This window comes from Dipodomys ordii, unplaced genomic scaffold, assembly GCF_000151885.1.
Source record: "Dipodomys ordii isolate 6190 unplaced genomic scaffold, Dord_2.0 Scaffold16, whole genome shotgun sequence".
NCBI lineage: Eukaryota > Metazoa > Chordata > Mammalia > Rodentia > Heteromyidae > Dipodomys > Dipodomys ordii.
Window position 1 is genome coordinate 1,153,765 of NW_012267232.1, and position 26,224 is coordinate 1,179,988.

At 43.4% G+C, this 26,224-nt stretch overlaps 1 protein-coding gene across 1 annotated transcript in view; it reads right to left on the reverse strand.

The window, feature by feature from the left end:
• The window catches only part of Peli2 (pellino E3 ubiquitin protein ligase family member 2), a 130,268-nt gene extending 104,052 nt beyond the window's left edge, over positions 1-26,216 (reverse strand). Inside the window, exon 1 of the mRNA XM_013012365.1 lies at positions 26,089-26,216. Coding sequence (XP_012867819.1) covers positions 26,089-26,165 — 77 coding nt within the window. The 5' untranslated portion in view covers positions 26,166-26,216. The remainder of the gene's footprint in view (positions 1-26,088) is intronic.
• Positions 26,217-26,224: the final 8 nt, after the last annotated feature.

Here is a 26,224-nt window from a genome sequence, read left to right on the forward strand (position 1 = left end):
CACAAAGGCCTCAAAGTGGAAACAATCTAGGTCCATCAACTGGTCAATGGATAAATGCATACAACAGAATGTCATTCCATTATGAAAAGGAAAGAACTGGTGTATTGTTTGGACAAACACTGACATGATGGTAAAGAAAGACAGGCACAAAGGCTATCTTAATGTATAGCCCTACGTATATGAAATTTCTAAGACAGGCAAAATTATAGGGACAGAAAGACCAGTGGTTGCCTAGAGCTGAGACAGAGTAAGAAGTAACCACAACTAGCAGGAGTACTGTTGGTGCTGAATGTGTTCTACCTCTGCACCATGATGACGGATTTATAAATGAGCTATACAATGAGCAAAGTAAGTGACATATGAAGCACACACCTCAATAAAGGAAAAGACTTCATTCGCGTAACCTTGAAAATCAAGTACAATTCCTATCTCACATGTACATGTAAGAAATGCATAGGATGGATTGTGTCGGGACGTCACCTCACCTTCAGAAGTTCTCCTTTTGTAGTACACTCTAACAGGACTGCTTCCTGTGCACATGACTCCAAGGCCCATGACCCAGGATGTGAACTCTATGTGAAAACTCCCTTTCCTATTGCCAACCTACCAAACTCATCTCCCATCCTTTCAGCTTCAAACCTGAAGTTAATAATCCCTTCTCTACCCAACTGGGCACCTGCCAATGGGGGAACAATGTGTCTGAACCCCATGGCTCCCAACTAAACCAATCTCCAGTGGGTTTTGTGGAAATGTTCTTGGGGATCCGAAATATGTCCAGACACATTTTTAATCTTCATCTTCAAGGTCCCAGATTGCACTGGATTTCAACTCAAGATGGGGCAAATTTTCTGCTTTCATCATACGGCACTAACAGGAAACCAAGTGAGGTGGATTTACTGCCCAGATGATGCCTTCACGACAGCAGAAGGCCACAGGAAAACATGCTGTACTTCACAAGAAGCAAGATTGAGCAGTTTCAAGATAACTAGTCTTGGGAAGACTGAGTCATTCGGTGGCAGGAAAGGCAGACCTGACCCCCACCAAAAAAAAAAACAAAAACAAAAAAACCCAAAAACAAATACCAAAAACAAAACAAAAACCTTTGTATGAACCAATGAAGTGTTTTCTGTTGTAAATAATGCCTTTTAATTTAGCAAAACATCATCACCAGTCACAGGAGATCTATGCAATAAATTTCCAGTGGGTGGGCTTTGGGTTCATTCTGCTAGCTTTGGTACATAGTTGCAAAAGATATAGCATCACATGCTTATTCCTAGCTACAGATTTCTGCATACCTCAGTAACATTATTAACAGTAGTATTCTAAGTCAACACTAAGGGATTCCAAACAACTTTTCCCTTTAAAATAGAACTAGTATCACTCAAATTAGAGAAGCAGTGTTTGTTATTTTTGAGTGTGTGTCTGTAACAAATACCTGAAACAAAGTAAAACACAGAAAATGCTTGTTCAGGCTCATGGTCCTTAAGGTTTCAGTCCATCATCAGCTGATACATTGTTTTCATGGAAAAGCAGGAGTATTAATTATGGCAGAAAGTCATGGAGGAGGAGAGCAGTATCTTTATGGCAGCCAAGAAGCAGAGAAGGATAAATAGAGACTAGGGACAAACCCCCCTGGACCTACTTCCTCCACTTTGGCTCCACCTCCCACTTTCCACCAAAGCTAGCATATTACGATTCCATCAAGGGATCCATCTACTAATTAAGTAGAGCTCTCAGGATCCAATCACTTCGCAACAACTGAATCCCCCACCTGAGGGCCAACACATGAACCTTTTGAAGAGCACATCATCTCTAAACTCAACAGTGTAGTAAAATATAATACATCCTTTAATAGCAGAATCCACATCTTTTCTTAAAAATGTTTTTGTGTGTACTGGTACTGAAGCTTGAACTCAGGACCTGAACACTGTCCCTTAGCTTTTTCACTGAAGACTGGTACTCTACCACATGAGCCATACCCCCACTTCTGGTTTTTTGCTGGTTAACTGGAGATAAGAGTCTCATACTTTCCTCTACCTGGGTTGGCTTCAAACTGTGATCCTCAGACCTCAACCTCCAGAATAGTTGGGATTATGGTGAGAACTTTCCTTCCGTAGGTACCTTTCCTTCTGTAGCCCAAATGTTAATGCACCACATAGAAATAACTCTCATAAAACATGGCTGAATAAATGGTGATTTGCATTACACTGTTGCCACTCCAAAACAACAAAATCACAAAATGCTACTCTGATTCTGCCTTCAATGCACCTATTTTGAAGCTTGAAGCCAAGAGGAAGTTCGATTTAAAAAGTAACCAAGCAGAACTTGAAGGAGTGGAGGGAAGGTAGGTGATGCAGGCTGTGAACTATTTCAATATTAACCCAAAATTAAGAGAACATTTATTAAAGGTTTCTTTGGAACTCCTATACTGTTTCTAAACTGGGTTTCCCAAGATCATTCTTGTCTTTTAATGGAAGCACTGGCAAAGGGGCAAAATTAGTAATGATAAAATACAGCCTGCATTCTATTCATTTGACAGCAAGACACTATACCAGGTACTTTACTAAGTGCTGGCAATTCCAGGAAAGATGGATAGGAGCCCAGTGAGGAAGATAAACAACAAACAAAACCACAAATAAAACTGACGCTAGAAATCCCAACAAGTGTTATTCTGTATTCATCACGTCTATAAATGTTTAGATGATGTTTTACATATATAAATACATACATGCACCTACGTGTGCTTCATGTATCAATTTGGCCAAGCTACAGTCCCCTGTTATCCAGCCTAACTATCTAGGTGCTTACCTAAATGTATTTTGTAAATATGGTAAAGCCCATCTTCAGTTAAATCTTTGCAAAGATGAACCATAACATCTGAGAGGTCCTGCTTTGAATCCTACTTTGGATTTTAAGAGTCCCTTCAAGCCCCATGTGTAAAAAGCTTATTCCCAGCTTGGCACTGGAGAATAGCAGAACCCTGAAGAAGAGGACCTAGTGAGAAGTCTCTGAACCCCTAGCATGTGCCCTTGAAGAAAATAGTAGAACTCCAGCCTCTCTTCACTTCCCAGCTATTAAGGTGAGCAGATTTGTCCTACCTAACACGTTTCCATTTCCTAGTGACATACTGCCTTGTTCAAAGCAACATGGCTAAAACCATTGAAACTGTGCGCTAAAAGACACTTTTTGCCTTATAACTTGATTATTTCAGGTTGTTACATTGACATAAAGCTAGCACAAGTCTTGATTCAGGCAGGAAAAAGCCTTCTCTGAATCCTCAATGATACCATGGAGTGGAACAAATAAGTAAATGCAGGTAGTAATGAGAGTCAAGTCTCTCATCTAAAACAGAGATTAGAAACAAGAGAAAGGTGGGGGGTGCAGAATGAAAATTATGCTGTTGGACTGAAATCCGAGGAATGAGCACCTTGATGTCTACATTCAAACATATGCACAAACAAGTACAAAAATAGCAATACATACACAACATCAGGAGAAAATAAGCAGCTTTTCCTGGCTTTGTCCACCAAGGGGACCTACAAGCACATTGGTAACCCAGAAGTGAAGAGCCCTCTTCAAATTCATATCCTGGTTCTAAGTATTATCATTAATCTTCAGTAAGAGCTGAGACTCCTTGGAAAAGTAGTTGATATGGGACTGAGAGAAGATGTGGCAGGGCAACATGTGGTACCAAAACCACAGAAGTGCCTGACAAAGGGCTGGGTCAGTCAGAGGCAACAGGAGCCAATCTGCTAGAGTACTAACCAAATCTGGGGCAATGGAGGGTGGAGGGAAACCTAGATTACAACTCATAAAACGTATGTCCCTAGCTTTAATATAAATAATAGAGTAAATGCATGTGTGGAAAAGAAGGGACAGCTCTATTCCTTACAAAAGAAGCGGAAAAGGAATAAAAGAAATACCTAATCATTAGGCAAACTCACAGTAATAATTAGTGCAGGAAAGATCTACTTTGGGATGTTAAAATAAGAAGGAACTGAAAGAGAATTACAAATATTAGTTTGGGAGTGGCTCCTCCAAGATATTTATTACTAAGAGAAAATAGCAATATTTCAGAGAAGTGAAGCAGACATCACCTTAGCCAAGTGATCAAGGTAAGGCATTTAATCATCACTTGACTCCAAAGCAAATTCGAGATTTAAAAATATGAAGCAAATGAACCAACAGAACAGTGTACTCAAAGAAGAGGAGAGAAAAGGAAACAATGATATCTCTCATAAATGGGGGAAAGCTATACTTAAATAGGAAATTAGGCGTTCTGAGCAAGACACTAAAGGATGCTCTGATTAGAAAATCAACTGCAAACAAAATAAATATATGAAGTTGATTTTTTTAAATTTTATTTTATTTGTGAACATACTGTACAGAGGGGTTACAATTACATGGGCAGGATAATGCGTACATTTCTTACCAAGCATTGCAGCCTCCTCCCCCCCTCCCCCCCAATCCCAATCCTTCTCCTTCCCCCCACTTCCCCCCCGCCCCCCCGCACCGACGTTGTAAAGCTCGTTTTGGACATGACAACTTGTACTTCTCATTGTTGCAACAGGTCCACCTGTATCCTTAAACAACTGGTTTTTCCCCATCTCTTCCACAGGTTATACTGACATCAAATATAGTGAAAGCAGGGGTTATACTGTGGGGGAGGGACATACAAAGCAACAAAGAGATAATCTTATAAATGCGTTAGAAACACATGCATGAAAGAAAAAAACATTAAAATACATATTTAAGGGTTCATTTTCCTGACATCACATTATCTGACCTTTTCCGCTTGACTCATACATATACTAGATATTGCAAATAAGGGAAACCATGGGACCTATGTTTCTTTGGGCCTGGCTTAATGAAGTTGATTTTTATATAGATTTATCATTAGTCTAAGACAATTAAATGGTGAGACTACCAAGTACAAAGAAAACCTAGTATTTAAAAAACCCCAGTCCATTTCAACAGTCCCAGTTTCTCTCTAGCCACATCCCCTGCCCTTCCTGTCCCCTTCCATGGTCCATCTGTCTTCCTTTCCTTCCTCAGCTTCCTTCCCCACCCCAGGCCTGCAACAAAGCAAGGACTGACTGGGTCTGCCATGCCCTGTCACTTGGGATGTCTCCAGGTCAGGCGCTGGGTTAGGTAGTTAAGGATTTTATGGCTTAGCCAAGGATTCCATCTCCACCCAGCTGTCCCTGAAAAAGGCAAGCCTCCTTTCTGAAAATCCCTCCAGCTCCTTGTCAGCTGGGATCCTGGGATCACATGTAGTCCCAGTTTTCCCACTGCCTTCCCCACCTGCTCATGAGAGCAGAGTTGCAAAAAGGCACCTGAGAAAACACATACAGCACAGAGGGAGTTCATTTCTAATTATCAATGAAGGGTTTCTATAATCAAGCCCGAGGATGCAATGACGTTGAGTGAGTGAACAGATTTTACTACACTGACAATAGCTTATAAACAATTTGCTCTCTTAGTTCTGCTACAGAGGGATTGCAGAGAGAAACTAAATAAATGCAGACATTAGCTTAGGGGATCAAATCAGTAACATTTAAAAATATTCCATCATAACTCATACATCTCTAGTTAAAACCTAACTATTTTTGGGGGGGGGAGGGTCAGTCGTGGGGCTTAAACCCTGGGCTTGGGCACTGACCCTGTGCTCTTCAGCTCAAGGCTACTGCTGTACCACTTGAACCAAAGCCCCACTTCTGGTTTTCGGGTGGTTAATTAGAGATGAGAGTCTCATGGACTTTTCTGCCCGGGCTGGCTTTGAACCACAATCCTCAGATCTCAGCCTGATTGTAGCTATGGTAACAGGTGTGAGACACTGGTGCCTGACTAGACCTGACTTCTTAAAAGTGTACCAAAGAGGACATTTTACAAAAATTCTAAATTCAGCAATTTACAAATTCAAACTGCCAATTCCCATACTATATAATATTCCTATAATATTGCTTCTCTGCAGCTGTTGCTCTAGGCTTTTCCTGCACAGGCATTGCAGAAGGTAACTAATAACATCTTTACACCTTTTTAAAGACAAAAAGCTACAGAACTACCTGTACTCTGAGTTAATTAACTTGCAGGAGATTCTGAAGAGGTCCTGAAATCCTGAAGAAATGTTCTTTGTTCCCCTCCAGTATTGGTACCTCATGTCAAAACCTATGTGAAAATTCAATGTTTTTGTCTCAGCACTTTTGCTAAACATATGTACAATTTTCAAAGACTACACTCCTGACGTTACTTCCCCCTCCATGTGAAAAATGACTCTGTATAAGCACAGCCAGTTCTTAGAAAAAGCAACTGTCCGAGCATGAATGCTCAGGTGAGCCTGTAACACACACAGGCATCTGTGCTGTGCTGGGGAGGGAGAGGGGGGCACACAAGGCCTCAGAGGCACGTGGGATGTGCCTCTCTGTGAGCATGCAGTGTACCCTCCTCCAGTGCCTGTCTGCAGCCACGGTGCCGCAGGAAACACGCATCCTGGAGCCTCCCATAATGCCCCAAGCAGGGAGCGGAGGTACCCTTCTCCCCACTCCAAGGTGAAAAATGTGAGAATGACCCAAGTATCACTCTATAAAGTTTCCTGAATTGGCCTGCAAAGATCAAACTGGTTTTGTTTTGTTGTTTTTTTCACTTCAGCAACTTAGAAAAACTGTGAACAGTTTTAAGACTTTTGTTGGTGTTGGCGGTGGGCATGGGGCTTGAACTCAGGGCCTGGGCACTGTCCTTTTTTCTCAAGGCTAGTTGAGCCACTTCCAGTTTTATGGTGATTAATTGGATATAGTCTCAGGCTGGCTTTGAACAGTCATACACAGATCTCAGCTTCCTGGGTAGCTAGGAATTGCCAGTGTGAGCCATCTGGTGCCTGGCCAGTTTAAGAGCTTAAATTCAAACAGCAGACTCAAGTTGGACCACAAGCAGACAATCTTGCCTCTTATTAAACAATGATACAGTTACAAGCCCACATGTGAATGTGAGTGGTCAATTTTTTGTGAGTGGTCAATTTTTTGTGCTAACTATACTGTCAAAAGTAACCCCAAACACTGTCACAGGAAGAAAAGCATGCACAACGCCCCTCCCTTCTTACATAGCTCCTTCTAACAAACATGAACCTAATATCCAGAAGAATCACATCTGAGGCATTCAGATCACCAGCATTCTGGAAGTGACAAGGAACAGGTCTCCTGACCAGGAAACGGCATTTCCATGGGACAAGGAAAAGTTCTCCATTCTGACACCAACATGGGATCCACTGCCACGCTAAGCTCTCAGAAGCCTGGGTTTTTATTCTTTTCCTCCACTTTAATCTAGACACACAGGAATTACATGTCACGTGACTCAAGAAAAGCTCTCTTTTTCTCTGCTGCTTGTTCCAGTAACTAAGAAGTAAGTCTCTCAAATTTCACATGACAAAATCATCTTATTATGTACACATCCAGCAGCCTTTCTCTTCTAAGGAAAAAAAAGTTAAAGTTACGAAGGGCTTCTAAATGCTAATGATAAATATAACACTTTTCATTATTTTGGGGCTTTTTTTGGGGGGAAGGGAGTTTAAGAATGGAAGGAGGAAGGGTGAGCAAGTGCAGTCACTGTATTCAAAACACGTCATGTAAAAAATAAACTATGCAACTTATGGATCTGGATGGGAAGGGGAAAATGGGAGAAAGCAGAAAGAGTGATGTTGTCCAAGAAGCATTGTACTCATTACCTGACTTACAATACCTTATAATAACAATAAGATATTAAAGATAAATAAAAAATAATAAAATTGAAAAACACTTTCTGAAAGGTATTATAAACGTCATTTATTGTCAACTATAAATGACACTGTGCCCTCCTGAACAGAAAATGAGTGAAAACAAGTTTCTACTGGGTGGCTAAGAATTTCCTTTGTTTTTCTAACATACACCAAACCTTTCTGATGTTGAAGACATCAGTCAGGCATAACAATGTCACCGCTATCCAGAAAGCAAGGAAATTTTTCAAGGGGATGCTGACAAATGAACTAATTATAGATTGTGGCATTTACTGGACATAAGACTCCCTTAAGTTTGTGAGGCTGAGTGACGTGACGAAGGTCTACCTGAATGGGAATGGTATCCGACTACACACCTACAAGGAGAAGCAGAAGGCAGAAGAGGAGAAAGACAGGAAGAGAAACAAGAGAGAAACGAGAAAAAGACTCATATTCAACTGAAGAGTGAGGCCATTGGTAGGAGTGCCACAGAAATCTGTCCTTTGTACATCAATCAATTAAAACACTTACATCCAATAACTGCACTAATAAATTACATCAGAGGATGTAAGAATTACCAAGGTCAGCAGGCTGATGCAGTCAAGTACTATTTCTATTCTTATTTAAGAAAAGGCATCCCTCTAATTGAATAGCTCTGGAGAATGACAAGACTACATGTGAACAGCCCCAGTTTTGCTTTCCAGTCCCAATTCTCCTAGGATGAAATGGGTTCAATAGCCCAATGCATTACAAGAAACTGCAGGTTAAAAATATAATCTAGTAGTTAACAGTGATACTTCTAAATTACACGTTCCACAGATGGACCAAGCACACCTGTTTTATTTTGTTGCCACACTATCTGAATCCAAAAACTGTGGACACAACCAAAGACACTATGGACCCTCAACTCTTCACCACACTTTGCCCCCGGAGACCCTGTAACCCAGCTGTGAGAAGACATTATGGACCTCCACATTCTGTCACTCTCCACACCCTGTGAGGCCCTGAAGAACCCAGCTATGCAGAATGTGAGTGAACCAAGCATTCTCAGCTACCAGAGATGCCTCTCCTACAATCTGCCCTTGTGCTAAGTTGTCATTGTTGCTTGAGTTTTATTTTTTTTTAATTTGTGTAAGACTTAAATATTTGAAAAAATATTTTCAGTTATAGAATGCTAAGCTACCACTTTTGCTTGACTTTTAATCTCAATGTGACAAATATTTGAATGGGATTTTCAGTTACAGAGCGCTAGTACCATTGTTGCTTGGTTCTTATTTTTTTTTATATGACTTAAAATATTTGAAAGAGATTTTCAGAGGATTCCTTTGGTCCCCAGTCTTCTACTGCTCCCAAATTTACAATGTTATTCAGCGATCACTAATGTGCAGAAAGATCAAAGAGGCCAGCCTCACCCATCAGAGAAAGACTGGAGCAGACTCCAAACACATATCTGAGAAAGCACAATCATCAACTGTAATTCTTTTTAAATTCTTTACAGACATTTCTGGTGCCTCACTGCCCCTGAAGCACTCCAGTAGTCTGGAATCTTTTCTGCCTAAAACAGAGTTTGCTGATTATTCAGTTCAGTTTTCTTGGTTAGTGTAAGATCCAGCATATTATATTATGGGTCTTATTCTTCTTCTTTTTTTAAAACCAAATCCACATCCTGAAAAAGTAAGCATTCCAGACTTGAATTATATTCTATTGGAAAAGCAAAAGCTGTTTTCAATTTAATAATAGTAACCATGTGCAGCCAATACATTTATAACAGAAAGCCCAAAATGTCAGCTCTCAGAGAAATCTCACTTTAGGAGAGATCTTCAGTAACAAATTGACTCATCAACCACCACCATTCCCCCAACAATCTCTGAGCTACTGTCCCTGAACATTAGTTCTCTTCCTAAGAAAGTATCTGCAATTTTTGGCTCATTTTTTATTGAAAGCATGTGCCCATCATACATACTTGGGAAGAAAATCTACAAGGCAAAAATAATCAGCCAGATACCATAAGACAATCTTATTATAATCCAGTCAAAACTACATGAATGAATTCATGAGACCGATTTACAAAACCACAGTTCACCAATCAAATGGATTATAGCTTCCTCCCAAAGACTGGGACACACAGTGAATGGCAGGCCATCTTCCTCCTGCTTTCTGGGAAGTCACGCAGTGCACATGCTCAGGGAATATGGGCTGTGTCTGGGTAGGCTTTCCATTTAGAATATAGCATTCACGTGCAGAGACACCACTGAGAACAAGTAATGTATCACTACACTGCTCTCTGATTATGTGCTTTCTTTTTTTAAAAAAATATCAGCATATTTCCTTTTTTGTTCCTTATAAAGCCCATATATAATCTGAACCGTAGGCATTTCATTACTGATTATGGTCCCTAAAAGAACAGGAATGGAAATGGTCAGCTGAAATGAACATTCATTTGAGAATTATAGAAAAGCAAGGAGGGAAACTAGATTGGGGAAGAGGGGCAAGATAAAACAAGGAGAAAAGCTGGCTTGTGTTCCCTGGCTACCCCTGGAAAAAAAAATCAGACTAAGCAAAGTAAATCAGGCTCAGAAAGACAAAGGGTGTATGTTTTCCCTCATATGTAGATCTCAGAACTAAAACATAAACACATATAGGGTCATATGCATATATAAACAATCAAACTGACTGAAATATGTAGGAGTGAGATGTTATGGTGTAACACCACTGAGTAATTAAAGGCCAGTTTATCAGAAGGTTATCTTAAGTTGTGGCTGGGGAGAGGGGAAAAAGGAGAGGGGTAGAAGCTAATAGGAAGGGGCTGGAGGCCAAAACAGACACACACTCATTCAATGTACGTATGGGAAGTAGAACTAGGAAACTGGATGAGATTAGTGGGTAAAGGGAAAGAGTGAGGAGGGCGTTGAATGATGGAAGGGGTGACTCATCAAGGCATACTGTCCTCATAAATGGACATTTTAAACTGAAACCCTCTTGTACAATTACTTGGAGGTAACAATGATATCAATAAGTAGATAGAAAACACTGGGCAAAAGATGGCTTATATTCCCCTGCTCCATACAACTCTCTCAAGCAAAACAATTTAATCATAGGATTTCTGGTTGTTCATGATAACAATTTAAAAGACTAAAAGGGAAAGAGAGGAAAAAATAACTTCTAGTTGGCTTTTAAAGTACCCCCAGCTGTCTTGCTTCAAATACATAACAAGCTGCATTAAACACTGTATGACTGAAAAAAAGTCAACAAATAGCAAGTATGTTGATAGGGCCACAAAAACAGAATACATCACAACTTGGGGAGTGGCGGGCTATCATATATGCATGACAAGCAAGCATGAAGTTCTCTAAGAAGGGAAGGAGCTAAAAAGCAGAAAGCACACAGAGTGAAAGCACACGAAGAACCCAGCCAGCATACAAACGCAAACGCCAACAGTGATAAGAATCAGTGGAAAAAATAATGGAAAGAATATTTTATCTGTGACTTCAGAGTGAAAAGATAAGAAACCAGAGCAACTAATTCTGAGTAAAAATAAAGATTTATCACTGTCAAAATATGGCTGGGTTTGTTGATTTTTTTTCTGGGAATACTTTTAATGCTAAATACTAAGAAAATATCTAAAGCCAAAAGCTGGAGTTATTGTCAGCTTCAGGTCACATCATAGCTTTCTTCCACTTTCACTCCTTCTCTTCAAGTTTAGGAGGAAGCTGGGAGCCGGTGGCTCAGATCTGTAATTCTAGCTACTCAGGAGGATGAGATCTGAGGACTGGGGTTCAAAACCAGCCCGGGCAGGAAAGTCTGAGACTCATCTCCAATAAACCACCAGAAAATCGGAAGTGGTGCTGTAACAGCTCAAGTGGTAAAGCACTAGCCTTGAGCTGAAGAGCTCCGGGACAGTGCCCAGGCCCAGAGTTCAAGACTTACAACCTACAAAAATAAAAAACAAACAAACACAACTTTAGGAGAAAAACTTTAAGTATCATTACCATCTCATTCCAGGCCTTCAGTCAACTGTCAATGAGCATCCAGAAGGCCTGGGCACTGAGCAACTTTACCACCCTTCACCATCACCTTGGGAGATAACGGTGAAGTGTTTTTAAGGAAACTTATAAAAGAAAGAAAAACTAATTGCCCATTTTAGAGCAATTTTTTTATGTAGGGTTGAGAATAATGAAAAGAGAGAAGAAGCCATCTACTATGTATGTACTGCTCTGATTTCAGGACAGTTCTTTACTGCTTCAGACCTTCCACACCATGGCAGGTACTACACAAGGTATAGGTGCTGGGACAGACTGCAGCTGATAGAGCCCAGGCCTGGCCTCAGAAGGAGCCCAATAGGAAGGATACATACATAAGGCACAGAAAGATAACCAGGGAGAGTAAAGAATAGCATAGTGCCCTTACATCCTAAAGGGTGAGTCAGAGCTGCAGGCAGAGAGCACTGAGCCACAGGGAGACAGAGGGTACAGTGTACAGCAGCATAGGACATGAAGGCAAAGGAGGAAGACAAATCTATGGAGATGATACAGCGGTAGAATGACAGATACCAGGAAGTGTAGAAGGCAGGGGAGGCCTGGAAATAAGTTATTGTGGGCTTGTCTGGACAATTCATGTATACAATTCACGTCATAAAGTGACCTTTCCTCTGCCCAACAGAATTATTTTCAGAAGCCATGCCCTTCACATCCATGCTGTTCTTTCCTGATCTTTCAGAAATGTCTTAGTACTCTCAGGCAAGGGAAGAGTCATTTGCTTCTCCCTCTCTCAGGGTGTCTGTTAGAACAATAGAGAGAGCCCTCACACTCACAGGGAAAAGTCTTGTACTTCCCTGCCCTCCATAAAAAGCAAAATTCATGTTAAATAAAACATCTACTCTGATTAAGGAAAATACATGTCTTATATTTAGCTTATTTTAGATGTTTGCATCTTAACACTAACATACATCAAAAAGAGGCGCATATACTATGTATAAAACAAGGTATATAAAAATGTCTATGTTTATGGGCCATAAGTAGAAGCGCACGTATAAAAAAATAAGTGATGGCCAGGCGCCAGTGGCTCATGCCTATAGTCGTAGCTATTCAGGAGGCTGAGATCTGAAAATCACAGTTCAAAACTAGCCCAGGCAGGAAAGTCCATGAGACTCTTATCTCCAACTAACCACCAGAAAACCAGAAGTGGCACTGTGGCTCAAGCGGTAGAGCACTCGCCTTGAGGAACAGCACCCAGGCCCAGAGTTCAAGTCCCACAATCCACAAAAAAAAAAAGGGATATTTCTTCTCTTCCAAATTTTGTTAATATTCTTTATATATCATTTTATCACACAACTTTTTAGTTATATTTCCTAAATAAAAAATAGCCTTTAAAAAGATTTCCCTTTGCCTATTTTCCAGTGAAGGAAAGCTAAATGATGAGTGTTAACATCTAAGACTGAAGAGGGTATGATGAATAGTAACTAATATGGTTGGTGTTCAAGTGGAACCAGAGAAAGTTAGACCAGAAAAAGATTCACTTAGACTGTGCTTAAAAGGCTACAGAAAGCCCTTCTCCCAAGGGAGGAGAGCTCTATTGTCCAAATCTTGTCTGAATGGAGCTAACAGGAAAAACAAGGGGCAGGCATCCTTTGACCCTTTCTGTGGGTCTGAACAAGAGGAATACCAAGGGAAATATAAACAGAGCCACCCAGCAGTGTGGGGGAGGGGATGCTGCAGACAGCATCTGGTTAAAAACAAAGCTTTCGAATCTAATGCCAATCTGAAGATTCACACCTTCTCATCTTCCTCACAAATTATTATTAACAATAATATGGCCTCAGTGTAGTGCCTCCAGCCTGTAAATCCATGGTTTAAGCACAAGATGTGTACATGGGTTTTGAGAAGCAGATAAGCATGAGCTTCCTGGGTGGCCTCAATCACTGGATGCTCAGCTCTCTGCCTCATCTGTTCAGGGAGACCAACACCTCTCCCTGATGGAGCACTGGCCAGGGGCGGGGACATAGGCCCTTTAATAAACCTCTTACACAGTGAAGGTCTGCAGTTCTGCCTGCCTCTCACAATAGAGCCTGAAAACCTAGCCCAGCTAGGGAAAACCCCTCTGCTCAGGCCTTCTCCCATGAAGGAGCAGCTTTATTCGTGATACAACACAAGAGCTTGTGTGTTCTATTACCCAGACAGGATTTCCAACCAATAAACCCCAAGTGTGAGCTTCCATAGTCATGCTGGAGAAGGGGCATACAAATTATTAAAGTAGTGAAGATTTGTGTCATTTCCCTCTCATCAGGGGATAAAGTGACTTGTCTTTTAATATTTAAAACAGTAATATGTGAGCAGACAACCATTATAAGACAACAATTCAATTGGAGGGCATTCTGGTGTGCGAATATCACTATTTCACCCTGTGTAGTTTATTACATTATCAGAATCTACTGATTGAATCATTTCCCTGATCCCTTCCAGGCCTCTGCTTTCCCTCAAGTAACATCAAATATGGTTTACCAAGATGTTTGTCCCCTGGCATTTTACTGTCTGATATCTTAGATACCTCTCTGCTGAGATGTTTTTTCAGGAACCCCAGGACATAGGTACCTCACCCCATCATTCACTGAGATGGCTCACTGCCATCCCAGAAAGGCTGGAACTGCACAGCATAAAGCGGACGCCACTTTCAGAAGGGTGGAAGTCAACCGGGGCTCATCAACTAGGTCCACATCTGGTCCAAGTTAACACTCAGTGTAAGCAAATAAAAGGCCTTTTCCTGGCTTGCTGTGGCCTATGCTTTGCAGATTAGCTGAACAAGAGCCCATTACAAGAACAAGTTGTACCAAGCACTCACTGTCAGGGAGGAGATAGGAGATGTGACAGTCTTTTCCCTTAATACTAAAACAGGAAGATCAAGAGACAGGAAAAGAAAACTCAACAGGCACAGGCATTAGTATCCAGGCAAATGCCGACCTTTACTGGATAGGGAAAGGGCCAGAAGCTCCCTATTCCAGGTTATAAAACAAATGCAAATGCTAGCCTAGAAGCAACAGCAAAGGACAAAAGAAAAACTTCAAGGGTGTGTGTGGCTGCAACTAGATTAGAGAACTACTCTAGAGAGAAGAATAATTCAGTGGGTCATCTCAAAGAGCAGAGAAGTGAACTTTGAATGATTTCAGATGATCAAGGCAGGTCTTTCTTAAAGCATTAATTCAGCTGTCATATATTCAGGTAAATGAGAAGGCAGACATGATGAGTTTCAGTTTTTATTTCGAAATCATATGTTTAACGTCTTATAAACATACTAGGAACACAAGTATGTAAGTAAGGCAAAGCAAATATTTTCCTCATAACTCAAAAGTGGTAAGCAGAAGGGAAAAAAATTCTTTTGCTGGTAACTATTGGTGCTATGTGTTTAACAAGAATATCCAATATGGGGGTTGGGAAGGTGGCTCAGTGGTAGAGCGCTTGCCTTGCATGCCTGAGGCCCTGGGTTCAATTCCTCAGCACCACATAAGCAAAAAGAAAAAAAGCTGGAAGTGGCGCTGTGGCTCAAGTGGTAGAGCGCTAGTCTTGAGCTGAAGAGCTGAGGGACAGCGCCCAGGCCCAGAGTTCAGGCCCCACAACCGGACCCCAAAAAAAAAAAAAAGAATATCCAATATGTGCTGGGGAGGGAGGACAGAAAGAAGGAGGGAGGGGAAGGGAGGGGGTACCTTGAAGGCCAGGCAGAGGTTGAAGGTGAGTACCAAAGCCAGGCAGGGCAGCAGTTAGTAACTTGCAAACAGCAAGAACAGAAACCTGCCCCACTGCACCATGAGAGAGGCTGGTCTGGGGCAAGAGGCCAGGCCCCCATCCCACACTATTGCTAGTCCAGTTCAGCAAGAGATAACAGGGGCAGTGAAGACCCAACCCACCCTAGAGAACTGAGGAGAGCAGCCAGTCCCTCCTCCTATGGTGACCCACTAGACCATAGATGGTGGCCATGGGCAGCACTGAGGCCCACGGGCTGCAGCCCTCTCCTCCAGGGACACCATAGCTTGGCCTGCAGGCCCAGCACAGTTAGAGGAGTGTGGAAAGGCAAAGTGTTCTGTCTCCTCACTGCTCAGCCAGTGAAGTTCAACCCTAAAACTTCATCAACTGCAGGCTGAGTTCTGCAAACAAGCCAGAGTGAACAAATAATCCTTTTTCCCAGTGGATGTCATTGTAGAAGGGCCTAACACACCAGGAGTGCTGAATGTCCCTTGACAGGGGAAAGGGACTACAAAAGAGAAAACACAGGCCTAATTCACTCACCTACTCAGAAAACTCACACTGTGCCAGCTACCTACTGTTTAGAATAACGCCTTGAAACGTTATTACTTCCTACTCTCAGAAGTCTGTGTCTTCCCTGGGCTCACAACCCTCTTATTGCCCAGTCCCCCAACCCCTCATTTCCAATCACTGTGTCTCTCAGTTCCCCAACTTCCCACTCCATGTGCCTGGTGTACCTTCCCACCACGTCCCTGCCCTGTCCCATGAACGCTGGCCCTGTCCATCTCAGTGGAACCATGGAACCTTTCCTCTCCAGTAAATGAACTTGGCGGCAGCGCCTGGCCAGAACGTAATTTGCTTAAAGTCCTTCTTTGCCAGTCAAATGCAAGCTCCACGAAGGCAGACACTGTTGTCATTACCACCATACCCTTAGCCTAAGCATGTATTGACTGGCTGATACTATTCCAACCTAACTTTCTTGCTTTAACTTATTCCCCAATGCTTTAGCTTCCAGCCAAACTCCTCACAGTTCCAAAATCCCTCTGCCTCCTTACTCCTGCTCTATAAAAAAATCAAGGTCACCCTTCAAATAGCTGTTCAAAGGCTGCCTGCCCAGGAAATCTTTCTCATCTCCCAGCAATACTCATGTCTCTTGCCTCTACCTGCAAGAGTCAAGCCTCAGAGTCAGGAGAACCTACCTTTCAACCAGCTCTGCCATCAAGCAGGGGAGTACATGTGGACAAGTCACTAAGCTGGAAACTCACTGCCCAAATCTTAAAATCCAATTCATGGAAGGATAACACGAAACCCCTAATAGAGTCTGGCGTTTCGCTCCCGCATAACAAGCTTCTCTCAATACATAGAGAGCAAGCAAGACCTATTGCTTGGCATTGCTTATGTGATACATGGATTCCAGTTTTCCCTGATCCTTTAGTTGAAATCACTGTCATCAAATAGCAACAATGGAAGCATCAGTGAGCGCAAACTGAGTGTAAGACGGACACTGTGCATGTGCAAGCAGTTTTCAACTTCAGCATGTATAGTGATCCTGGTTTTAAAATAAACTGCTATAGGACACAGGCAATTTTATATGTAGTGCCCCATTTAGTTTAAAGCTTTAAAAACTACGTAATTATATATGCTACCAGTTTACAAAATTTGGAAGCTTAAATTTCTTAAAAGGATCAAATGTGACAGTCCAGACTTTCTAGGTTTCATCCCATGACTGAAATGAAAATATTTAAATTCCTCAAAAGAAGTTGGGAGATGTTAGAAGTTACATTCATCTCAGGTAGCCACTAGAACAGTCTGTCTCTTTTTTTCTCCAGGGCACATGCACAGTTTGGAAACTGTGCCTGGTGGCTCCCATGCCTTCAGTTCTCTCTGGCCTAGAACACCTGCAGGTGTCTGGTACATTATCACTCACACATTGTATCTCTGCAGAAAGCACCTTGGGCCTCCCTAGGCCATGTAGCACCAGAGCAACTTTCTGCCTTTGCTTGCTTTTTACCAGGCTTGAAATTGTTCTCCACAGTGCCCTGGAAACATGCGGGCTGTTTCAAGACTGTATTATATTCTCACTGATGGGTACAACCCATAAAAATCAGCTTTGATCTATCAACTACAGTGATCAAGCACTCTTCCCATATACTTGACCCCTATACCTGCAGGTGCTGGAATAGATGGCTTCTGCTCAGATCTCTATTGAGTCCGATTATTTCCTATCAAGTGACCTTTTAGTACCTGAAAATCTGTGTCATGCATTTAGCTGCTTACGCAGTAGTCTCCCAGAAGTATGGTTCTTAGCTCAGCTGGGTTACTGTCATCTGTGGTAACTCTCAACAAATTTCAGGACAGAAACGAACAAATGCAAAGAAACTTGCAGGTGAATGACTTATGTGATAGCCATTCCACGAACACTTTTGTTAGCTAAGATAGTCAAACCCAAACAATACTTAATGTTAGAATAACTCATCCAAAAGGCTGTAAATACGTTTATACTTAAATTAATAACCTGAAGGAAATAAGAACTACTCAAGCAAAACTCAAGGAATTTACCTCATATTAGTTGTTAGATCTAACAACAGAATCACATGCAAATTAAGCACTGTAGCAGTGTCTACTGCTGTTTAGCAAACCTCCCCAAAATGAAATGGCTTAATAAAAAAAAAAAACATAAGCCCTTCGCTTATCTGCCCATGATTCTGTTTGAGCAGAGGGTACTGGGAGCTCGTGACTGCTCTGTGTGGTGTGTTTGCAATGGTGCAGAGGTCTTCGGAGGTACCAAACTGCTATCACTTTGACCTTGGACTTCCAGGCACCAGCAGTAAGAAAAAGCAAATTTCTGTCATTGTGGCCACCCTCACCCCCAGTTTATGGTTCCCTGTTATAGCAGCCTGAGCGCTGAACTCACAGGGTAAAAACAGAAACTACAACATCCCTTTAAAGCAACATCCAGAAACCCAGCTACCTCACTTCCACTGCTATGGACCAGCCCCAATTCAAGGGGAGGGAGGGGCAGCACACCCAACAGGAGGAGAAGCTCTGGCTGACTTTTAACTCCTGACGTTCCCTATTTAACTCCAGCTAGCCACAAGATGGCTGGGAAAACGGAATACCCTCTGCCTCTATGATGTTACACAGCCTTCTAGGACGATTATTTCACTCGATAGTTTGGGATGCGCAACTCAGGGCTTACTAGGTAAGAATAGCTCAAATACATGAAAAACTACCTTGAGAAGGGTGGAGTCCACCTCATTTCCTGGGATCTGGTAGGAAAGCACATTGTTGTATGTCTATGGTCCTTCTGCAAGAAAGGGCCTCTCTTCAAAGTAATCTATCAATCAAGTGTCCCAGGAAAAACCTAACTGCACAGGAACACCAAGTTGAGATTAAAATGAGCAGCCCTAGTGAGAGCAGGAGGCACAAGAGGGCAGGTAGGAATAAGGAAGGATAGGGAAGCAGCAAGTGTCTACAAGGCTCCTCTGAGCAATTTGTACAGTACACAGCCCAGCACACCACAACCAAGAAGCTAAACACGCAATTGCCTCCGGTGGTTGGATTGGGTTAAACAGATACTAATTAAAATGGAAGTACAAGGCACGTAATAAAGATTTCTTATTTAAAAAAAAAATCCAGACTGCAGAAGCAGAAAAGCAGAGGACACGCCGAGTTAAGTGTTTGAGAGTGAGAGGCATTATGTGGATGGCTGGAAAGAAACCTCTATGGAGACATGAACCTGCTGTTGAAAGTGCTTCGGATGCATATTCATTAGGTCTGTCTGTCATCTAAGAGGCTTGTGTGCCACAGTATTTCCAGCCATTATTAACAGGCATTAATGACCATAGCCTTTCAAAGCCAACGTGGCCCACTACAGAGCAGCTGGTGGAATCAGAACAGATGGCCAGCTTCCCTTCAAGGCACAACTTTCTGCAGGTGTCAAAGTGACTGTTAGGTAACTCAGAAAAAAAAAGAAAAAAGAAAACAAACAGAAGTTGAAATTGGAATAGATGATGTCAGCAAAGTAGTTTAGCATCTTAAGGTGCCCAGAACTTGGGTTCTTAACGGCTGATAGGAGTGTAAGAAAACTACAAATGTGCTAAATAAGATTCCTTCCAATTTGGAAACATCTACAGAGCACAGGTGATAGCTGTGCTGGGGTGTGTTGCTGAAATCCACTTTTCAACATGCTCCATAAGCATCTACTGTATCCCAGAAGGTGTGTCTCACACACCACAGGGGTGAAGTACAGGGTCCCTGTCCTCAAGGACAAACTTCAAAGTTAGACCAGTCAGTGCACTTACTACTGTGGATACAGAGCAAGTAGTATCACAGACTGAAGCATGTCTGTGTTGATGTTAAATATCTGCCCTTATACTTGTTTACACTTCTATTTTTCCCTTTGGTAAACTGTTTATATACATTGCCTCCCTGATTCATGCAGTAACTTGGACTCTTGGCTATAAGAGTAGACCTCACTGAAGTAGCTTAACGAAGGGTGATGGGGGGGGGGAACAAACAAAACTAAAAAGTGGATTTTTCTCAAAAGTCAAAGGGCAGAAGTTTTTCCAGGATTAGTCAAACAGGTCCACCTACTACTTTGGACTCTCCAGACTCTCCCTTGCTAGACCCCTCTCCACCCACCAACCCAAACCCTTATTTTGCTGTATTCCCCTTTTCAATGATCTTCTGCTTGTCATCTTCCCCCGGCTAGAAGATCAGCGCATGAGGAGTAGGAAAGCACATGAGTCAGGGAAGTCGTCTGCTACTGTAGCCTTGGCTAGGGCTGGATGCAGTGCTGGTCCTCAGCTACTTGATTGAATAGTCAATCACTCAGAGTTCAGGACAAGGGATACAACTAGGCCTCAGAAGGGACAGGAAGCAGAATCTGAAGCCCAGGTAGTTGCCTCTGGTTCACACTTCAATCCCTATTTTCCTTGGTAGGCGCTGGCCTCAGTTTTCCCTCCATCTCTGAAGAGTCCTCCACCATCTCATCTTTCCTCAGTCTTCCACTTCCCTGTCCCTTCCGAAAACCCTGTGATGCCTCCTTTGTTTCAGAATGGAGTGCAAAACCCTTCCTAATTTAAAAGCCCTTCCTAGCCTGTCTCCATCCTCATATAGCAACTACTCTTTTCTAGCCATTCAGGGCATCACTGTTCCTTCAAAAAGCCACACACAGCACTCACCTCTAGCTCCCAGCGTACTTTGCTGCCTCTTCCTAGAGAACATCTGCCTCTCTTTTCCCTTAGCTTGGGCCCCTTCTCCTTCTGGCAGAGGTTAGGGAACCCTGATACCATACCAGCATCACAGTCTCTTTGCTCTACACACCTGGCAAAAGCCTCTAGCCAAAGCTTGTAGATGTTCAAATATTTAAGAAGTTGTTACAAGAAGGTCTATCAATTCACCACGCAGGAACCTGTCTGTTTTGTCATAGCTGTATTCCCCAAGCCTAAAAGAGTAAACACCCAATAAGTATTTGTTGAATGAGTAAATTCCTGGCTTGCCTGGTGTGACTCTATGTCTCCATATGGAAAACCCATATGGGTTCTGGTCTGTTTTCTCGAATGGGAAAGAAAAACGTAGTAGAGTCACAGCCTCGGTGCCACTATCAGTCTCACTCAAATACAGCAACTACTACAGTTTCATTTTGTTTTGGTCTTTTGTGTGTTTTATCATTTGGATAAAATGTGTTCGGTAAAGCTGCTGGAATCTGAATTAAGATGGTTTTATTTTTGCTTATACAAAGCATCCTCAAATAGTGATCACATGATGAAATACAACTAAAAATGGGAAGTCTTAATAAAGGCTTCAGTATTGGTGTGTCAAAGAAAGAAGTCTGAGAAAGCCAGCCTAGAAGCCACAAAGCCACACAGACGGCCACATACTCCAAACAAGGCTAAAGTTAGTACAGGAAAATATAGCAACCCAAAGCCAATAACATCATAACCGTTAATAGCCCACAGAATGAGACGCTCCATCCATCCAAACAAATCTGAACCTTTCACACCACAACCTCACATGCTGAGTGACAGGGAAGATTTGGGTTGGGTTTTTGTCTTTACTTTTTTAAGTTCAAAAACCTTTTATTCTATAATAAGAAAAAATGTGAGTGTATGGAGTCTTTGGACCTAAATTAGAGTGGAGGATGAAAAAAGGAAAAGTGTCAGCATGTATTTTAAGGCTCCTGAACATACCAAAGAGAAGAATCATTAAGGCAAATTCCCGAGTGTCAAACACACAAAGCATATAGAAATTGGGAACTGCTAAACACTTCAAGCAATAGTTCCTTTTGTCTTATCTGACAAAACGGCTATACTCTCCTGCTTTCCTTTACTTCATTTCTCAGTCAGATATCTGTATTAGTCTTCACTTGAAGAAGGGCTTTGCACCTCTGCCTGTGCCAACTGATATCTTTGACAGGCTGGTGAGCCCTCCAGAGCCCTACTCAGAGATACGGTTTTTTTTTTTTCAAACACAGAAGACTGATTACAAATGAAATCAGCAGTATTTAGTTGTCAAAACTGACTTAAATTGGGAAATAATTACACCTGTATTTCTGGAAGTGCTTGGTAATAGGGACCAAACCCAGGGCTTTGCACACGGGCAATTACTCTACCACTGAGCTGCATCCCTAAACAACAAATATACAACAGGTCCTTCTGTTCGCCTTCATTCATAATTGAGTGAAATTCTAAATTCAGGGCTAGTTATGGTATTTTTGTTTTCTTTAGTGGAACTCAGGCCCTTTGCTTACTAAGCATATACTCCATCAATGAAGCCACACCCCCACCCTTCAGTTTGTGTAACATGAAACATGTAACATCCAACTTTGTGGATCTCTCAATTCTGTTACTCCTAGATTAAGAATTCTTGGTTGAGAGAGCCAATAGAAACGTACATACTATGAAGCATCAAATGAAAGATAAAGCCTTACAAAATGCATCATTTACCTGAGGTGAGAGGAACTCAGAGAGTAAGCTGTATTTTCCCCAAAAAATATGCTGGGCCATTAGTCACAAGACAGCTGTGTGCTTCAAACCAAGTTCAGATAAGGCTCTGATCCAAAAAGCTGGCTAGAGTCTGCCCTACAGTGAGGAAACTGTGTGGAGAATGGCTCAGATCAGCATACAATCAATCTCCCTCCTTCCTCGAGCCCCAGTTTCTTCATAAATAAAAGGGTTGAATATGTACCATTACCTCTCAGGCCTCTTCCAGTCCTAAGTTTCTCTTACCAGATGAACTCCTACTATGCTAGTAATTCCAGTCCAAAATCATGTGCCTTCTTAAACTTGGATGGCAAGTTTCACTCAATGCCAACAACCTAACACCAAGGAATCAAATATATGTATGTCATTGTACCTTTTTTAAAAAACTGCTGTGTGATCTATAACTTCATAAACGTAATCACAGCATTAGTCTTTTCTGCTCTTAAATGGATACATGTGTGCTCGTTTGAATTCTATAACTTCATTTTTGACAGTACACAACATTCTCAATCAAATATCAAGTTAGATTTTGTAATTTTACTATATATTTTCCACATTTGAACCACCAAACAGAATTACAGAGGACAGACCAAGAAAAGCTACTAAGTCAATCATTTTATTATTGCTGAAGAAACAGAAAAGAAGGAGGAACTAAGTCTAAATCACAAACCAGTCAGCAAGTTTAGGACTTGAATCCAGACTCCCTAAGTATAAATGAATGTTCTTCCAACCTACTGAACCACCTCCCAAATCCTAAACAACATCCCAACTATAAATGTTAGCCAAGTTTCAAATTAATAGGAAAAAAAAAAAACCCTATGTGTAGATGATTCATTTTCCTCCACCTTCAATTAAAAGGGGACCAACAAAGATTGGTAGCTGGTCAGAATTATAATTTATATTTCACTGATCTTCACAAAATGTGATCATTCCAATAAAACCCTAGCTCTGTGTCATTTTCTTAATATTGTGCAACCCATAAGATGCAAAAAGATTTGTATGTGAATGTAGACATCTACCAATAACTTTTCCATGTGCTCTTCTGAATTTCCTGGTAACATTTTTTTTTTTTTAACCAAGGAGGGCAGTAGGGAGGACAGTCACACAGCTGTTGTGTTTTATAAGCAAGTTAAAGAATCTGTCATAATAAGCTTTGGGCATTTTTGTACCTCAATAATAATTTCATTAAGGATAACTCTTAGACATTCTCTACTTACATTTATGTCTTAGAGGATCAGGCATGTAGTCATAGTCGTTTTTATGTGAATGTTGTTCCTTTAAGAAGGAAGGCAACTGTCTCAAGTCCTAAGGCTGGATTACAACTACTTAATAAAGGCCTCTTTAAAATCTACCTGTTCACTTTTGACCAGCACGCTTCAGTGTGTTCAATATTTCAGCAGTCAGAAACCAACCCTCCATAAAAGAAAAAGACCACAACTTGTTCAAGTATTCAAAAACCAGACTAACAGCTCCTACTCTTTCTTCTCATTTCCTCAGAGACCTTCCCTGAGAAAACTGAAAAAGGCAATGCCCATCTAGAGGCATCAGGTCTAACCACGTTTGCTAAGAACGGGAGCATCTGAAATTGTCATTTATTATTCATTTATCCACATGTCTTTCTTGCTTATGCCTGTCGGTACACACTAAAACAAAGTTCCTGCTATAGGGCTGGATTCCCAACTCCTACACAGTACCAGCACACAGTAGGTGCCCTGCCGCAACCGTTAAGCAAGCAACTTCATCCTTAGTGCCTCCTGCAAAGCATTCGGAAAAGGCAGGGCAGGGGGCAGGGGGCAGAGGGCAAGGGATTTCCACAGCCCACTCCAGTCGGCAATCCAGACTATAAATCCCTCCCCTGACTGTAACGCCCGGTGCTTGACCAAGTTCTAAAAGTTCTAAGAACACAAAACCTCTCCAGACACCCCCCCTCCCTTCAGACCCCCTGGCATGCTTGAAACCTCTCCACAAATGATGGCCTCAAAAGGAAATAATGAAATAAAACTCTGGCCTAAGCTAATCTTCCGTGTCAAGTTCACCGTGTTAAACATACTTTGAAGCCAGCCACATAAACAAAAGCCAAACTCCACAAAATGAGGTTGGGCTGAAAGTTACATAAGGCAGACTAAACTGCGGCTTTTTTCTTGACACCCCGCCCTCTTGCCAGAGAACTCCAACATCTGTCTTTGAAGTGCAATTCCCAGGCAGGTTGGGGGGGGGGACCCCTCGGCCAGCAGCTTCGAAACAGGTACTGAGACTTGCCAGTGCCATCCCGCTTAATACTCCAGCAACTTTGGGGAGGTGTGGGGGGGGGGGTACTGTGTCTAGAAGCTTCTCTTCTAAAAAAAAGAATTTAAAGTCAGCACTTACTTGAAGCCCGTTTCTGCCAAGTCCCCAGAGTCCGTCCGCCACGAGAACGGCTCGCGTGCGGGCCGAGCCCACCCCGCAGCACCCACGAGGTTCTCCACCCAGGCCGAGCGCCGCGAAACGCGCGGGTTCCCAGGGCTGATCCGTCCCAGGGCGAAGCGGGGGACCCTGCCCCCCCCCCCCGCCAGGACTCAACCCCAGCCGCTCCGTCGGCCGAGTTCCGAACCCTTTTCCTCCCCCCCCACCCCCGCCCCGCGCCCCGCGCGCTCCCCGCTCTCTGCCCACTTTATCCCGCTGTAATCCCCGGGAAAGCCGCACTCCCGGGCTCATTAAGGGTAAACAATAGAAATGTCACGAGGAAACTCAGGAAGTAGATGAAGTCTCTAATTGCTGCCGTTTAACGATTGTAGATAATTACTAGGTTCAAAATGTGGTGCTGGTTTTTGTTGCTTTTTTTTTTCCACCAGCGAAGAAGGAGCCGAGGCGGGCCGCCTGGCGAAGCTCCCCGCCGCCACCCCGCCACCCCGCCAGGAGGGCACCAAGCCCGGCCCCGCACCCGAGAGCGGGGTCCCGATGGGGTGCGCGGCCCCGCGCGTGCTATCGCGGGACGCCCGGGTCTCCTCCGGTCCCGTCCCGATCCCGATCCCGGTCCCGGTCCCGCCGTGGGTCTGGGGAAACGGAGGCTGACTGGCCCGCCCGGGTCACAGACAGTTCAGCGCCCGCGGCGGTCACCGTCACAATGCGCGCCCAGCGCGGCCCCAACGCCCCCCCAGGCTGGCTCGCGCCGGGCAGCCCGAGTCCACGCTCCGGGGGGTCGGGGTCACGGGATCTCCCGACCCACGGTACGAGAGAAACGAAGGGAACCCCCCCATCCACCCACTCACACACACTCCCCGAGGGCCCCGGCCGGCTGGCCTTCCGCGCCCCGGAGAGCGACCCCGGAGGTGCCCGAGCGCCCTCCTCGGCCCGACGCGGGCCTCCCGCAGCCCCCCCGCCCCCCCGAGGTCGGGCGGAGGATTCGGTCCCCGAGTCCGCGCGTCTCCCCGCGGGGTCGCCGGAACCGCCGCTAACGCTTCCTCCCAACGGACCACGCACCCCCGGCCCCGCCGCGGCACCCCGGCCTCCGAGTCGCCCCGGCGGTCCCCGAACGAACACCAGCCTCCCCCCCCCCGAAAAGAACCCATCCCACGGGCCCCTCTCGGGGTGGCGGGCGCTCGCCATCCGCCCCGCTGACCCAGAGATCCGCCTCACCGCCGCGACTCACCCCAGAACTACCAGCTCCCCGTATTTCACAGGCTCCTTATTGGGGGCGCTGGGCTCCTCCTGGCCGGGGGAAAACATGGAGCCCCGCTCGGCCGCCGCCGCCGCCGCCTCCGCCGCGATCCCCGCCGAGTCCGCGC